We start from the raw sequence: 18,066 nt of genomic DNA, 5'->3' as shown, positions 1-18,066 counted from the left end.
GATGCTATGCTATTTACAGACCTCATATAAATACATCATCACCCGGAATTCAAAAGCAATGAAATCAGCATATAAAACTGAATTTTAAATTTACTGTCACAGTTTCTACCTACATTAGTCAATAGCATGTTAAAAAAAAAAAAAAGCAAACATATTCTCTCTTTGGCATTTGGCTGGGGTCAGATGGAATCCTAGTCCCTGTTACTGTGTAAACAAGCAATAATTGGAGTAGAATGTTTTTCAAGTTTAGAGGCCAACCTGGAAGAAGTTTGAAACAGAAGGATGAAAAGCTTGATTAGATTGAAAAAATGTGGTATTTGGAAGTGGGAGTATAGTGAGATGGATGTCTCAAATTCAGCTAAGACCATTTATTTTGATTCAGTTAAAAGCAATATGAAGAGGTCATGAAATAGTCAAAGCTGTAGATGGAAAAATGAAAGCTGGAGGAGAAATTTAAGGTGGAATATGTAGAAAGAGGTTGTGGATTAAATAGAAATTAAATAGAAATTTTAACATGGGTTATATTCTGTTTGTCACTGAGGTTGAATCAAAGTGAAAGGGTCATGGGGAAGGTCTAAACTGCTAGCTCTGAATATCACTATTAATTTTGAGTATTTGGAGTTATTCCAATATTTATAATTATTATCATCATTTATTATTGCATAATTCCTATTAGAGTTTTTTTGAGATCAAACAGGCTTCTGATTTGGCATTTGAAAGATGTTAGGTGCCCAGAAGAATTGATCCTAAAGATAGTTAGGGAATGGGATAGATGGGAAGTGGGCATATCATGGTAACAGCTGAACTGAATGACTTCTAGAGTTAAAAAATAATTTTAGAAGATGTAGATGTATAGAAAAGTCGCAAAGATAATATAGAGTTGGCTGCTGGACTTTTATTTGGAGGATGTGGGTGTTGGGAGGGCAAAAGAGGAAGGATTGTAGTTTGCTATTCAGCAGGACTTGAATGGAACACATTTGAAAGGGAATGGGCATAGGAAACTTGATGTCTAGAACCGAGCCCAGTATGCATAGCCTCCGTGGTCCAGGTGTCAAGCCACATGGGACTACTTCTGGCTGACTGAGTTAAACTCAGATCTTCTCAAGTGAGGTATCTCTCCATCCTAGATTTGGAGGAGATCTCACTATTTTTCAGGAGCAAAGACCAAACATGAACAAAGATAACCAAATATACAGTAAAATAAGATACTACCAGTAATAAAGCAGAAAAGTTCACCAGTTTTAGACGATGACATTATCAAACACTGTACAACAAATAAACTTACTGTTTTCAAAGAAATAAAAGATAAACCTGAGATTATCATACGAAACTACAAAATAATAGAATTTCTAGAAATTAAAATACAGAAACTAAAATTAAATGGATAGTTGCAATGGCTGATTGGACACAGAGAAGCAGGAATAAGAAGATAGATCCATAGAGATTCTCTTACACAGCACAGAGACAAATGCTAGAAAATATGAAGGAGAAGGTAAAAATACGACTAATGCACGTTTGATAATCAGTTCTAGAGGGAAAGGGGAGAATGAATGAAGCACAGAAAACGATTTTAAGAGACAACAATGGAGAATTTTCCAAAACTGATAAATGATCTATACATTAAAGACACTCCATCCAAGCCACAAGAAGTAAATATCCACATCTAGACACATCGGTGAAACTGCTGAGCACCAGAGACAAAAAAATGTAAGGTAGTCAGAGAGAAAAGAAATTAACTTCAAAGAATTAGCAATTAGATTAAGAGATTAGAATCACTCCCCACAATGAAAACCAGTGCAGTGAAATTATACTTCAAAAGTGCCAGGGAAAACATGAACTCCCAACATAAAATTCTATACTGAACATATCTTTCAAGAATGAGAGTGAACTTCCAGGTAGCTGAAAACTGGTGGCAACCTTAGCTACACGTCTCCCAATATTTCATTGCAAAATAATGCAAAAAACAAGAAGGAAAAAGTAAGTCTATATAGAAACTTCAGGGTAACTTGAAGCAAGAGAATTTTGAAACTTCAAACTAATGATAAAATAAGAAAAACCACCAAATCTCAGCATATACTCTCATAAGCCTGCCCCTACACCACCTCAGTGCAAGGCTTTGTTGAGAGAAGGGAGAGAGATGAATCGCAAGAAAGACAGAAAAAGGATGCTAGCAAATAGGCCTAAAGTTAGTGGAAAACTACTAACAGAAAGACTAAGTCTGAACGGTCTAAAAAACGTGCCCAAACATGTCCAAACAGAGCACAGTCTATAGAGAAGGGGCTTCAGAGTGAGTACAATTTGTAGGGGCTGGTATAATTTAAGGGGGAGGCAATCTCTGAAACACTAGCTTCTGGTGAAAGAAAAAAGTGAAAAAGGAGAAGCACCTACTGACAATTAGGTGATGAAAGTGAAAAGGAAAAACTGGAAATGTAGAGTCTTGCAAGACAACTGCAAACTGCAAAACTGGAACACTTACAACCCCTCCCTCTCACCAACCCAGACCAACAAAAGCCCCACTAAAGCATGTGAACTTTGCTGTGTTGACAGATGAGATCTCAGCCATGAAGCATGGAAATGTCAATAACAGATAGGAACATTGATAAGGAAGAAACAAATTTGTCATTATTCATAGGCATGATTATGTGTGGAAAATACAAAATAATCTACAGGTTAAGTCAGAAATAATGATAACTTAGTTCTACTTCCAGCTATGGGTGGATTGCCTTTAAACAGAAAGACCTTCCCATCAAGAATAAATAGAAAAGCTAGATCTTTTTTGAAGATTTTTATTTATTTTTATTCGGGAGGGGGGAGGTAATTAGGTTTATTTATTTATGTTTAGAGGGAATACTAGGGATCAAACTCAGGGCCTCCTGCATGCTAAGCATGCGCTCTACCACTTGAGCTGTACCCTTTCCCCCCAGAAAAGCTGGATTTAAGAACAACAACAACAACAACAAGACCTGTTGAAAGATCAGAGAGCTACTAAAGTAACAGGGACGTAGGGGGTCAAGATCCTAGCAAAGGGAGTTCAGGGGGGTGAAAATAACAAAGTTTTCACCTTGAGGCATTTGTTGATTCATAAGTGGTGACTAAGGGAGATACCTAGTAGCAGAGAGGCCAGACAGGAGGCAGAGAAGCCACCCAGAAGCTTTTAGGCAGTACTGCTGGTGGCGGGAAATATGAATTCAGCACCTATCAAGGAAGGGGGCACCACAACAGCTTTTCAGTTAGGACACTTGAATGGCTACACGTTAGGAGTAAGGGCTAATCAGAAGCAGACCAATTTTTACAATCATAGAATCCCACTTGGCATCAGTCCCACTTCCTACTGGAGTAAGCTGTTCTGCCCCTGAACTGCCTGCAAGATGCAACAGTAAACTGTGTGGAGGAAGATACCACCTGGCGCCTCAAATGACTACTACTGATTTTAATCTATAATATACAGCATCCAATCAAACGTTACCTTTATTCTCACATACCAAATGTTGAAAGATCAAGAAAAAAAAGCAGAAACAGTCCCATGGGAGTGACAGATTTTTTCAGTTACCATCAGAACCTTATTTAAGATAATGGTAAGGAATAAATCCAAGAAAGTAAAAAAGACAGGATGAAGAATTTTTAGCAGATGATTAAAATCTATTAGAAATTAAATGGAGGCTTTCGATTCTGGACAAAATGGACTAGATACATTTCTCTTCTATTCCTCCCATAAGCACAGCAAAAAACTCGTGCATTATATATAAAACAAATAAGGATACTCAAAGGTGGAGAGAAGGCAGACCAGCTAGGAACCTCCAAGGAATCTCCAGCATCCAAGGAATGACATGGTGCTGAGTTTCCTGGGTTTTCTTTTTGCTTCAGATATCCCATAATGGGTGCTGGAGAAGCTGGCAACCAGGAATGCCAAAGGGTGCAGACAGAAAAAAAAGAAAAAAGAAAAAACCCAAGGAAAAAACTTCTCTAGCCAAAGGACCAGGAAAGGGACAGCCTACTGGGACAAAATAGTTTTAGATAATAATTGTACTACTCCAGGCAAATGCTACAGGAAAAACTGAGGTTCATCTCTACCCTCTGCCAGCAAAGGCTGAACGGGGAGTCTAGACTCCACCTTCTGGCTGTAATGAAGCACTCTTTCCCACTGCCTGGGTGGTATCAAAGAAGCCCATGTGGAGAGGACTTCCAGGACTTCCACCACCACACAGCGGTAACGAGGCTTCATAGCATCAGTGGAGGGCACGTGGGGAGCAGTAACAAGTCACCTTCCTCACCTGGGGTATCAAAAAAGGCCAAAGGAGAGCCTGAACTTTCACTCTCACCTGGTAGTAACAAGGCAGTTCCCCCACCTTTCCCATCAGCATAGCGTCAGAGGAGTTCTGCTTCAACAAGGGTTTTAAATAAGATCCAGAGCCTTGTAATACCTTGAATATCCAGGATACATTTTTTTAAATCACTCATGACACAAAGAATCCAGAAATTTTCAACCTGAATGACAGAAGAAAAAAAAGACAACAGATACCAACATCAAAATGACGCAGACATTGGCATTATCTAACAAAGATAGAATAAAAATATTTCAGTGAGCAATTGCAAATGATCTTAGAACAAATGATAAAAGTTTCAGCAAAAAAAAAGTCTCACCAAATAAATACAAGATATAATGAGAAATCAAATAGAAATTTTAGATCTGAAAAACACAATAATTAAAATAAAAAACACAGTGAATGGGCTCGACGGCAGAATGAAGCAGACAGAGCCAAGACACTCCTGTTAGTGAACTTGAAGACAGAAGAGTAGAAATTATCCAACCCGAACAACAGAAAATAGACTGAAAAAAATTAATAGAGCCTCAGGGATATTAAGGATTATAACAAAAGATTTAGCATTCACATCATCAAAGTCCCAAAAGGAGAAGAATAAGAGAGTGGGGCAGAAAAGGTATTAGAAGAAACAAGGGCTGAAAATTTCCCAAATGTGCCAAAACACATAAACCTAAGATTCAAGAAGCTGGATAAAACCGAAGAAATCTACACTGTCACACTATAATCAACCCTCTGGCAACTAAAGAAAAAGAAAAAGTTTTGAAAGCACAGAGAAAAGACACCTTAGCTACAGTGGAAAAACAATTCAAGTAACAGCCAATTTCTCATCAGAAACTGTGGAAGCAAAACGGAATTGGCACAATTTTCAAGTGCAGTAAAAAAGAAACTGTCAACCCCAGATTCTATATCTGGCAACAATATCTTTCAGAAAAGAATGGGAAATCAAGACATCTTGGATGAAGAAAAACTAACAGAATTTGTTTCCAGCTCACCTACTCTTTAAAAAAAAATGGCTAAAGGAAGTTCTTGAAACAGAAAGAAAATGATTAAAAAAAAAATCTTGGAACACCAGAAAGGAAGAAAGAAAAGCGGGAAGGGTAAAATATGTGTAAACACTAGGCATTCCTTCTCCTTTTAAACTTTGTAAGTTATGTTTGACAGTTGAAGCAAAAATTATAACATTATCTGGTGTGGTTCGCGGCGAATGTAGAGGAAATATTAAATACAATTATAAATGGCAGTGAGTAAAGGGACAGGTGTGATTTTAAAATATTTACAGGAGGTTAGGTTTCCACATTTCACCAGAACTGGTGAAATATGGACACACTTAGACTGTGATCATTTATGTATCTATAAAGGGTGGGTTCTGACAGCAGATTTTAACAGGTTGAGGGGTCAGGATGAGGTGCATGGAAGCTGCACACACTTTCTGGATTTGGCGCCTGAAAAAGAAGGAGGGCTGGGACTCTACTGTAGACAGAGGAAGAGGCAGCCAGTGGAGAAGGGCACATATGTCAGAGATGTGGGATAATGGAGCAAGGGCGGAGTGAGGATGAAGGGAGTTGGTCTTGGGAAGAAAAAAGCCTCTGGCTCCGAGAAGAGGAGGCTGGCTGAAGATACACATTTGAGAGAAAGTGAGGGAAGCAGGCAGTTGCATAATAAGGATGACTTTCTTCTCAGCCTAGGAGATCCCTGCTAGAGAGGGGGTAAACCCAGCTGACGGCGATGGTGCAGGTTTGGGGCGCGGAGAGCGGATACGAACACCAGAAAGACAGATACTCAGGGCGTGTCAGGCGCTAAACCTGTTTTCAGTCTCGCTATTCAAAAGGTGTAAAATGACGGCTTGACCGCCAGGTGGCGGTGTCTATGGAAGCCCACGTATCCCATCGGCCCTGGCGCCAGGCGGAAGAAGGAGTGGAGGTGACTCTCTAGCTTGCGTCGCCTCTACTCTCCTATCCCCACTGACGTTGGACAACAAAGATGGCGGCAGGAACCAGCAATTATTGGGAAGGTGAGGGGAGAGCTCCGTGAGGGTCTCGCCGAGGAGCAGAGGGGCTGAGGGAGGACCGGTTTAGAGGCAGGCAGCAGAGAGAAGAGCTTGGTTTCCAGAACGGCCGAGCTGCGGGCGGGGCTGGTCTAGGGGGAGCCCCGGGGCCTGGGGGCTGAAGAGACCGTACGGTCTGCGGAGGGGCTGACCTGAGAGGCAGCGAGACTTGGGGCAGAGGTTGGGCAGAGAGGGCTGAGCCGGAACCGAGAGGAAGAGGGGCCGGGGTCACCGGAGGAGAGCTGGGTTGAGAGGGTAGCGGAACTCGGAGGAAGGGGCTTGGGGCATGAACTCCGGGAGGAAACCAGTGTTGAGAGAGAATGTCCCGAGCCCAGGAGACAGGAAGAGTCAGCGCCTTAAGAGCTGAGGTCACTGTTGGACAATTGAGTAGGAAAAGAGAAAGGAGGAACTTGCCCATCCGGTCCATCGAGGGAAGTTGTGTGAGCCTACTGGGTCCCCTTGGCAGCTTCAGCCTGGGACTCCGTGAATTGGGTGTCCAGTCGCGTTTGGAGGAAGAGGAAATAACTTTACCCTCTGCTGTGGAGATCGGTTTTGTTAAGAGAAAGTTGAGAGATCAGTGTGAATTGTAGTTATTGCATTTGCCTTACCTCGTCTACCAAAAAAACCATCTTGTGACTTGATAAGTACATTTATTTAATTCCTGAAAATACGGTTCGATAAAGTGAACTCATGTAAAAATTCATTCCTGGACCATGATGATGAACAAAGATCAGAGAAGGCTCAGCCTTTTCTTTCAATTGTCTCTGCTTTACTGCAGAATAGAAACTACTCTCCAAATCCCTTTTCCCTTTTAACCCGTTTCCTGTTGCTACCCACTGAAGCCTTTGGAAACCACAAATAACAGTATTGTCACTATCAGCGACTTGCTCTAATCTACCTAATTCCAAGTTCATCCGTACTTGCCTGTCATACTTAGGAAATGCTTTTACCTTGATGTTCTCTACTAGAGAAGACAGTTACTAATTACAGAGAAGTATGCTTATAGTTTAAAACATGTATTAAAACGTCTATTTGAAATGTGTGTGCTAGCTAGAAAATATGTTTAAATTTGGTAAAAGTGGCTATCTGTCACTTGGATGCTAGTCATTACGCTTTACTATTTTGAAGCACCATGCTGTAATAATTACAACAGCTTATTATTGCCAGCCTGTACTATGCCAGGTGCTTTAAACACATGATTACTAATGCATAGAAAACCCCTGAAGAGAAGGATTTAAAAAACAAAAAGTAGAGGCTCATAAGTTAAGTAGATTATGAATGCATCTCAGAGCCAATTCTCAGAATCTCAGAACTTTAGGCAGAATTGAGGTTCTAACTGAGATTTGTCCCTGGGAAAATGTTCTCCATTGTATTACCTGCATTCTGCGATCCTACTTCTGGTTGCGGATAAAGGTATACTGAAATAATATTTTGTGTTAATTATTCCTGAAAGATGAGATCTTCATAGTATGCCTTCTATTATCTCAACCTTTTTATTTTGACCTCTACTTCACTATGAATGAATGAGTGTACTCACATCTAGATATGGCTTCTCTCACTCAGCCACTTAGATGCCAGACTATTACACTAATTTCTCTGCATGCTTGTTTGCTTATTTTAAAACATATGCTCTTATTTCTCTCATACTTACGTTTGACCTTGTTGGTAGCACATTGTTTACTGTTAATTTCAGCCTCTCCAAATTTCTTTTAGTAAGCTTATTGGAAGACAATTTTTTAAATCTTTGTCAATGATCTTTTCTTTACACTCAATCTCTTAATCACTCTACTATTAAGAATTTCATAAGCCTAGTAAAACTTTGGGACATTAAGAGGAAAATCCTTGTCAAAAACAGTGATGGATTCTTTTTTGTAAAGTTAGCTGGTAAATTGATATAATGCTGGTCATAAACCATATTCATTTCCTTTGTGATTTGTATTCTTTTCTGTTTTCCCCTAAATTACAAAATTTTAGTTATTGCTGTAGAAACAATTTCAGGGATGTTAGAACAACATTTGTTGTCTAGCTGTCTTTGAGATAAAGCTGAAATTTTGCATCTCCCACTGTTTCTCCCCTTTTTGCCCCATCTGAAGTTTAAATAAATGACAATTTGCTTTTCTGGGTAAGTGTTATATTTCCTTCTTTTAACAATTGTCTTTAAGGGAGAATTTAGATACATGATCATTTTCAGTAGTTTTTTTCTTCAGAAAAATTTTGTGATTTTTATATCTATCAGTGGACTTGTTGTGTCTAATTATTTGCTTTTATAATTTTGTTAAAGATCTTAGGAAACAGGCTCGACAGCTGGAAAATGAACTTGACCTGAAACTAGTTTCCTTCAGTAAACTGTGTACAAGTTACAGTCACAGCAGTGCCCGAGATGGAAGACGCGACAGGTATAGGTACTACCAAATTCTCTCTCTTATGCCTTAAACTTTATAATGTTTTATAGCATTAAAATATAAAGTAAAATATGTAACTCTGTAATTTGGTGTGTTGGTGTTTGTTGTTTTTTAGAGATTATAAAAATTCGTAATTCTTGAGACTAAACGTGTATTTGGGATTCTTAAGCAAAGATTGTGGTGTTGTTAGGAGGAAAATGCTAAGGCTTAAAGATGAATTTGCCTCGGAAATAAGTTTCTATTTCAGCTACTGTAAGGAAATGTGATTGCCCTGCCCACATTATATTTCTTATATTTTCTGATTGCTGAATGGATCTGAGGAACTACTCAAGTGCAGAGTATACCCACTGCTGCTAACCTGGTGTTTTAGAATGAATCTAATGCAGAGTGTATCCTCACTATTAATAATCTAAGCTTTTTAAATTTTGATTCTTTTTTAAGAAACTGGAATACTACTGTTTTGAACATACGGAAACCATTATTCTTATCTGTGAATCTCATTTTAGGCCATCCACTCATTTCAAAGAATATTAGAAAATATTGAAGACACTAAGAAAGATATAAAGAATAATATAATGTAAACAACAAGTTTATACTGTATAGCACAGGGAATTGTATTTAATATCACTGTCAGTAGTAACTTATAGTGAAAGAGAATATGAAAATGAATATATGTATGTTCCTATGTGACTGAAGTATTGTGCTGTACACCAGAAATTGACACAACATTGTAACTGACTATACTTCAATAAAAATATATTTTAAAAAAATATTAATATAATGGATCCCCATGTGCCTGTCTCCCACTTTAAGAAATAATCATGACCAATTCAACTGAAGCCCCTGACAGCATCTCATTTTCTCCCTCCCCATAGTCTCCATATATTTTTACTACATGGCGTTTGTATTCCTAAACAATTCCTAGTATCCTACAATAGTTATTTTGCAACTTGCTTTTTTGTTTAACATTAGTTTTGAGATTAAACTATGGATACATTTAACTCTGATATATTCATTTTCTGCATATAGTATTATACTATATGACTGTATCACAGCTTATTCTGTAGGTGGACATTGTTTCTAATTTTTGCTAACTAATAATAATTTAAATAGCTGACACAGTGTTTATCATGTCTTGGGTGCTGTTTTAAGAGCTTTATAGAAAGGCTACTGGGAACATTTTTACCTATAAAAATATTTCTGTGTATCTAGCAGTAGATTTGCTGATTCCTGAGTTGGTACTTGTTATCCTCTCTTTATTTTACATCCTTTGGGATTGGTGGTGGGTTGGATATTTTTCAGCTAATAATAATAAAAACAATAAAAATTGAGCTTGGATTTGAACTCAGGTCTTTCTATATCCAGAGCCCATGCTCCAAATCTTTTTGTGTCCTTTCCAACAGAAGATTCATTTCAGTACTATAGCCAGAGTGTTTCTTCTTTTTATAAGGTCACATTATTAAAGATAGCAGGGCCAACATATTGACTCCAGAAGCTAAAAGTGGGCTGTTGGCATGTAACATAGCTTTGACTGCAGTACATTGCTTTGGGCTCACCTTTCCTTAGCAAGTAAAGAAAATGAGGACTGTTCTTTTCTATGAGTAAACTTATTTTATCACTGGAAAGCATTTTTCCTGAAAATAAGTCTGCCACTTGCCTATGCCAGTGAGTATGTAATTTTAAAACCCCAAACTGTGAAGAGATACAATTCATGATACTTTTTCTGTGTTCTCTGTGTTTCATGAACTTAATACGTGCATGCCTTGTTTTATTGTGCTTTGCTTTATTGCTCTTTATATATGTTGCATTTTTTACAGATTGAAGGTTTATGGCAACCTTGTGTCTAACAAGTCTGTGGGTGCCATTTTTCCAGTAGCGTTTGCTCACTTTGTGTCTCTGTATCATGTTCTGGTAATTCTCGCAATATTTCGAACTTTTTCATTATTACTGTGTTTCTTATGGTGATCTGTGATCAGTGATCTTTGATGTTACTGTCCTAATTGTGATGGGACGCCATGAACTGCACCCATATAAGATGGCAAACTTAGTCCATAAATCTCGTGTGGGTTCTGACTGCTCCACAGACTGATCATTCCCCCATCTCTTTCCCTTTTGCTCAGGTCTCCCTATTCCCTGAGACACAACAGTATTACAGTTAGACCAATTAATAACCCTACAGTGACCTCTAAGTGTTCAAGTGAAAGGAAGAATTGTTGCATGTCTCTCACTTTAAATCAAATTTAAATCAAAAGCTAGAAATGATGAAGCTTAGTGAGGAAAGTGTATTGAAAGTCAAGATAGGTCGAAAGCTAGGCCTGTTATGCCAAATAACCAACTTGTGAATGCAAAAGAAAAGTTCTTGAAGGAAATTGAGAAGTGCTACTCCAGCAGATACAAGAATGATAAAGTGAAAAGCCTTGTTGCTGATACAGGAAAAGTTTCAGTGGTCTGAATAGAAGATCAAATCAGCCACCAACTTTCCCTTACGGCAAAGTTTAATCCAGAGCAAGGCCCTGACTCTTTTCAATTCCGTGAAGATTGGAGAGGTCAGGAAGCTGCAGAAGAAAAGTTTGAAGGCAGTTGAGGTCGCTTCATGAAGTTTAAGGAAAGAAGTCATTGCCATAACATAAAAGTGCAAGGTGAAGCACAAGTGCTGATGTAGAAGCTGCAGCACGTTATCTGGGATCTAGATAAGACAGTGAAAGTGGCTACCCTAAAGAGCAGATTTTTTAATGTAGATGAAACAGCCTTCTGTTGGAAGAAGATGCCATAGCCAGAGAGAAGAGGTCAGTGCCTGGCCACCTCAAAGGAGAGGCTGGCAAATGTTAACCGCTATATATAAAAACAGATAAAAAACAAATTTCTTCTGTATAAGCACAGGGAATCATATTCAATATCTTGTAATAACCCTTAATGAAAAAGAATATATGTATATATATGCATGACAGGGACATTATGCTGTACACCAGAAACTGACACATTATAACTGACTGTAATTGAAAAAAAAAAAAAAGGATCTGACTCTCTTGTTAGGGGCTAATTGTGGCTGATGACTTTAAGTTGAAGCCAGTGCTCGTTTACCATTCCAGAAATCTTAGGGCCCTTAAAATTATGCTAAATCTACTCTGCCTGTGTTCTGTAAATGGAACAACAAAGCCTAGATGATAGCACATCTGTTTATAACATATAGCAATAAAGTATTTTTAAATTAAAGTACGTACATTGTTTTTTTAGACACAGTGCTATATTGCACACTTAATAGACTTCAGTAAAGTGTGAACAACTTAAATATGCAGTAAGAAACAAAAAAATTAGTGTGACTCACTTTATTGAGATATTTGCTGTCTTACGGTGGTCTGGAACTAAACCTGCAATGTCTCTGAGATACGCCCATACTTTTATGACTCCTTTGAAGGAAAAACTATTTTAAAACATTCCCTTAGAAATTCTACAACAAATTGGGAACGATTTTGTGGAATTATTTCAGCCAAGTTGTCCCCTTTAATAAGAAACCTAAGGCCATGAGAATCAAGATGCAATTTGCATTCTAAAGTGTTTTGTTTGTTGCCCAGGTTGAAAGTGTGACATAATGAATAAGCTCAGTGATGACCAGAATTTTTCTTCCAGGAGGAATTTTTTTACTTTCTACTTTTGAGAACTTTATGGTCTATGAATCACCACATACCTGTAAAATCAATTAAATTTAACTGAATTTTATTATTGTGGAGACTGTATTTTTGACCATTTCCCTGTTGTATACTTTTCTGAGAATGTTGAAGGTAGAGATTGCCTCCTCATTCATTCAGCAAGTATCCAGTGAGCATCTATCATGTGCCAGGCACTATTCTAGGTGCTAAGCAAATATATATATATTTGTGTGTGTGTGTGTGTGTGTGTAAGACAGGGGCAGTTTTCCTCCTCTTGGAGCTTACATCATTATCCCATTGTTCTTTTTCATACATCTGGCAGGAGAGGATCTGTATCAGTAGAATATAGAGAATTTTGCTGGGCATATTTTAAGAGATAACCACAGAACCTTGGGTTAGCTCTGAAATGTAATAAAGAATGAGATATTTTGATATATTTGAGAGCAAATAAATTTTTTAAATAAATAAAAATTTGGACCTAATTAAACATCTTAAAAATCCTCCTTATTAGCTGCTTTTTGGCTATTTCATTCCGTGTTACTATTACTGTAGGTATGCATATGGAGAAAGGATATAGCCAAGGTAATTTTGGCCATTAAACTGGTGATTTAATCTGTTTTCATTCACTGCGTTCAAGCACTATCGCAGGACAAGACAAAGTCTTCATTAAGATTGGAGAGCATAGTCATTGCCTGGGTGTTTGTCTGTGTTCAGTATAACTGAGATCTGTATTGAGCTGAAGCTGCTCATATGATGATATATACAATTTGTGGACCTAATGAAGGTTAGTGGTTTTTCAGAAGAGGCAAAAGAAACTTTCAAGACATGATTTTAGAATTTGAATCTGTCAAACGTAAGTTTCATTTGTAAAAACATAGGTCTGACTATTGAAGATTTTAAAAGACAGTTAGCACATTTTTGCAAAACAAAATAGAAACAATTGTATAATATAAGTGGAAATGTAAAGCGTTGGTACTACAGCTTCCCTGCTGGATGTGGCTATCTATATTAGACTTAAAGCCAGTTCCTGATTATTTAATAACTAGTTATCCAATTTGTGGGTCATTTAAATCTCCATTTTATTTATTGGAAAGAATCATGGAAGGAGGAGAAAACTTAATTTAAGGTCTAAGGAACCATAATTAAGGTTAAAAAAAAGATTATTCCTCACAGATCTGATAGCAAACATAGTACATTTTACGGTTCCTCTTATATGCTGTACCACATAATTCTATAGTTTTAGTTTACATAATTTGTTCTTTCAGATTCAGCATTTTATTGAGAACTGCGATAGCTTAAATTGCTTTCATTTGGGAAACAGTAAATGAGCATTTAGAATTTCTTTGCATTATTAAGATTGGACCTATTAAAGCTTGGGACAGTCTTACATTAAATTATATTTTATACTGAATTTAATATTTAGGACATGTGTGATCTTATAGGAAAATGCCTATAAAATTATAGTTTCTTAAGAAACAGAATATCTCAGCCCTCTTTAAGAATAATCACATTATTTTAAGTATTTTTAAATGATTAGGTTTAAGTAATGGATTCTCTTTTTATTGAAGTATTGTCAGTTTACAATGTGTTAATTTCTGATGTACAGCATAGTGATTGTTATACATATATATGTTCCTTTTTATATTCTTTTTCATTATAGGCTATTACAAGGTATTGAATACAGCTCTCCTTGTTTATCTATTTCATACATAGTAATTAGTATCTGCAAATTGGTAATGGATTCTCTTTATTTGAACTTCCCTTTAGCTCTGACACAACACCTCTCTTAAATGGATCAAGCCAAGATAGAATGTTTGAAACAATGGCAATTGAGATTGAACAGCTTTTGGCAAGGGTAAGTACTTTCTGTTAAATGGCTATTTTGCCGCTAATTGTGTACTTGTTAGATATGGTATTAGATTATATTAATGCAGACATATTTATTGAAATCACCCTTTCGTTCAAGTGGCCTCTCCAGGCCACTTGAATTTTGATGACAGCCATTCCAATGTCCTATGGGTATTACTTTAGCCTTTATGGATTATTTGGGGGAATACTGAATCCTTGTCTGCTATCTTCTTGTTTTTGTTTTTTGCTATTAGCCAGAAGAGCGTGTAGGCAAATAATTTATTTTTATCTCTTTATAGTGCTTTCTAAAATATTTTTGTTGGATTTCTTTTTCTTTCTTTCTTTTCTTTTCCTTTTCCTTTTTTTTTTAGCTTACAGGAGTAAATGATAAAATGGCAGAATATACCAACAGTGCAGGTGTCCCCTCCTTGAATGCGGCACTGATGCATACATTACAGCGACACAGAGACATACTGCAGGTAAAATACTGGGCTTGAGATTTTTATGTTATTATAGGAGGGTTTTGTTTTTCTTTTTAATTTGTGAATGGAATGTGTGCACGTGTATTTATTTAAGAGAGCAATGGGGAAAAAAATCTTCTGAGAGGATAAATACAATGCTATAGACATTTGTCATATTTCACTTTTTTTTTCTTGGTATTATAAAATTCTGAAAATATGTAATAGCTCTTGCTTTTGCCTGGTAAAATTAAATAATATTCATCAGTAAGTAAACATACTTCTACTGTGGGACACCTTGCTTACTAGTTAGCTGAAACAGTGAAATAGCCAGTGGTCAGTCATAAGCAACAGTATGATGGTTTCCTCATCAGGCTTTGAAGATAACATAGAAAAGGAATAATTTGCTGTATTTAGTATACTGTTTGAGAAAATATTAAAAGTGTACCAATGAAATGAATAAACTCTTAAAAATGTACATGGGGGTTGTTAAAGATACAGTAATACAAATAGGAAGGCAAATATATTTAATATTGAAAAAATTCAGCCGTTTTTAATTTTTAAACTCTTGTTAAAAAGTCAGAATAGAAGGATACTGTATTTACCTAATGTGCTAATGTGTATATCAGGTTAAAAGCTATCATCATGCTTAATAATAAAGCACTAAAAAACTTCTCATTGAAGAGAAAAACAAGACAAGAATACACACAATCCCCACAGACATTTAACATTATTTTGGAAGTTCTTGGTGGTTCAGTTACACAGTAAAAAGAAACAAGATATAAATTTTGAAAAGGAAGAGGCAAAAACTGTGTTATATGGCAGTGATAAGATTATATAGCTAATACAACCAAGAAAACTAAAAAAAAAAAAAAATTAGAAACAAATTCAATAAGTTGATGGCTTACAAAATTAATATATAACAGCAGATAGTTTCCTACACACAAACAGTAATTGATCAGAAAATAACAACGGAAGAAACTATAAAACTTTTATGTATCAATTTAGTAAGAAATGTATAGGACTTGTATATGTAAAACTCTACTGAGGAACATAAAAGAAGATTTTCTTTGCTTCTGGATGGGAAGCTTTCTCTCTAAATCAACCTATAAATTGAATACTGTCCCAGTGTACAGGGTTTTTTGTTGGTTGTTTCATTAAAAAAAAAATGGCAGAATGACACTTGAGTTTATTTGGAATTACAGAATACAAGAATAACCAAGAAAAAAAACATGTGAAAATGGAGATAAGTAGTAAAGGATGCCTTGTTCTACCACATATTAAAACCCATTAAGAAGCTAGAATAATTAAGACAGTTTGATTCTGGAGAAAAAGTAGACTAATAGAAAAGAATAGAGTTCATATATAGACCCAAATACGCATGAAAATTTAGTTTCTGATAAAAGAGCTATTTTAATTCAATAGGGGAAAGAGAGATTATAAAATAAATAGAGCTGTAACAATTGACTAATTATTTGTGGGGAGGGGAACCCTCAGTTTCTAACTCATTCCTCTTATCCAGAGTAAATTCCAAGTCGACCAAAGATTTATATTTACAAAAGGAAACTATAAAGGTTCAGAATAAAGCATGGATGGTTTACACATTTTGAGGTAGTAAAGGACTGTCCTAAGCAAGACCTAATACCAGAAACTATAACAAATGACTAACTTACTTAATGTACATAGAAATAAGAAAAAGATAACCTAGTGAGGAAATGGGCATATGAACTTGATATTTACAGAAAATGAGTGGCAAAAACCATAAAAAGGTGGTCAGCCACATTCCCAAATGAAAAATATACAAATCAAAATAAGATAATTTTTCACCTGTCAGATTAGCAAATAATAAAACATTTGTAACCTGTTATTGACAAGAGTGTAGAAAAATGGGCACTCATCCATTTGCTGAGAACACAAGTTAGTCTAGAAGGCAGTTTAGCATTATCAAAATGTTCATGTAAGATTCTTTGACCCAGTTAATCTTCTAGGCATTTACCCTTTAAATACACTTAGAGAATTCAGTGAAGTATATAAAAGAATGTTTTTTGAACCATTTTTTTAAGCAGCAAAAAAAAAAAAAGGCAACTACAGTGTTTATCAGTAGGGAGTTTATTAAATTACAGAATCATAGATAGAATTCTATATAGCTATTAAAAATAATGTAGATTTCTATTTGCTAATATGGAAAGATTACTTGATATTTTATGAACTACAGAAAACAAGGCATGGCAGAATATAATATGATTTCTTTAGCATAAATGAAAAGAAATAATAGAAACATATTTCCTGAAAGAAAATGATGGAAAATGATGATAATATTATGAACTGTTGAGCAGGGTGGTTTTTATGTTTACCCTTTTGGTCCTCTTTTAGTAGGCACCCTGTGTTGAGCCATTATTTTTGTTTTTAAAGGGTCAATAGGGGGCTCTCTGAGAGGTGGGATTATGTTTTCTGTCTTCTTTATATAGTTATCTGAATTTTTAAAAGTAATGAGTATTCCTTAATATCTTAGAAATATGGTAGAAAAAGAAAGGAAAATATTTGAAGATTATTTTATTCTTTACATTTCTCTTGGTACTATTCTTCCTTTGATTGGTTTAGAAATTAAATTTCTGCAGGAGTTCCAAAAGGATGAAATTTGAAAATAAGCTCCATTAGGTGCACTTATGAGTAGAAAGAGCATCTTAAGTTTTATCCTAGGTGATTTGAAGTCATTTTATCTAAGGACTACTGTTTCTTTACAATTCAGCCCCATAAGACAAGATACTAAGGGATACGAAGGTGATTTAGTGGCACTATTACTCTAGCTCCAAATTGTTTTTATTTGAAAGAAGTTGGTCATTCTTCAGGAAAGTGATTATAATGTTATTTTTACCTCTTGGCAATTTGGTTTCTTAAATAGCAGGTTTTCTGACAGAAATTTAAATATAACAATACATAACTGGCTCAATAAGATGACCGTTTATAATTAGCTTATGCTGAGACTGGATGTTGATTTATTGCAGGATTATACACATGAATTCCATAAGACCAAAGCAAACTTTATGGCAATACGGGAAAGGGAGAATCTCATGGGATCAGTACGAAAGGATATTGAGTAAGTTACCTTTTATATTATTTTGTAGGATGTTTATTCAGAATTAGATTTAGAGTATATCCATGATTAACAGCAAATTGATGAGCAGAACCATGATTTAGATTTCAAGGTTTCTAATTTCCATTTCACTGTTCTTTAAACTTTGCTTCTACAGTATGGCCCTAATCTACTTTGCTGGCCTTATCTCCAGCTTCCCATGGTTTTATCATTGGCTCCTGGCAACCTTGACTTTCCTGTCTTAATTCAAA

The 18,066-nt window shown here is 36.1% G+C and overlaps 1 protein-coding gene across 2 annotated transcripts in view; it reads left to right on the top strand.

Annotated features, from left to right (window-relative positions):
• The first annotated feature begins 6,197 nt into the window (after window positions 1-6,197).
• GOSR1 (golgi SNAP receptor complex member 1) overlaps window positions 6,198-18,066 on the top strand; it is a 35,226-nt gene continuing 23,357 nt past the window's right edge. Inside the window, exons 1-5 of one of the 2 annotated variants that reach the window (XM_006184969.3) lie at window positions 6,198-6,333; window positions 8,648-8,762; window positions 14,183-14,270; window positions 14,635-14,742; window positions 17,727-17,818. In XM_006184969.3, the coding sequence (XP_006185031.1) occupies window positions 6,303-6,333; window positions 8,648-8,762; window positions 14,183-14,270; window positions 14,635-14,742; window positions 17,727-17,818 (434 nt within the window). In that variant the 5' untranslated portion in view covers window positions 6,198-6,302. Of the gene's footprint in view, window positions 6,334-8,647; window positions 8,769-14,182; window positions 14,271-14,634; window positions 14,743-17,726; window positions 17,819-18,066 lie in introns of both variants that reach the window. The other variant, XM_006184968.2, reaches the window with a different exon arrangement.

The sequence above is a fragment of the Camelus ferus genome, chromosome 16, assembly GCF_009834535.1.
Source record: "Camelus ferus isolate YT-003-E chromosome 16, BCGSAC_Cfer_1.0, whole genome shotgun sequence".
In the NCBI taxonomy this organism is placed as follows: Eukaryota; Metazoa; Chordata; class Mammalia; order Artiodactyla; family Camelidae; genus Camelus; species Camelus ferus.
This window is presented reverse-complemented; position numbering and strand designations above follow the sequence as displayed.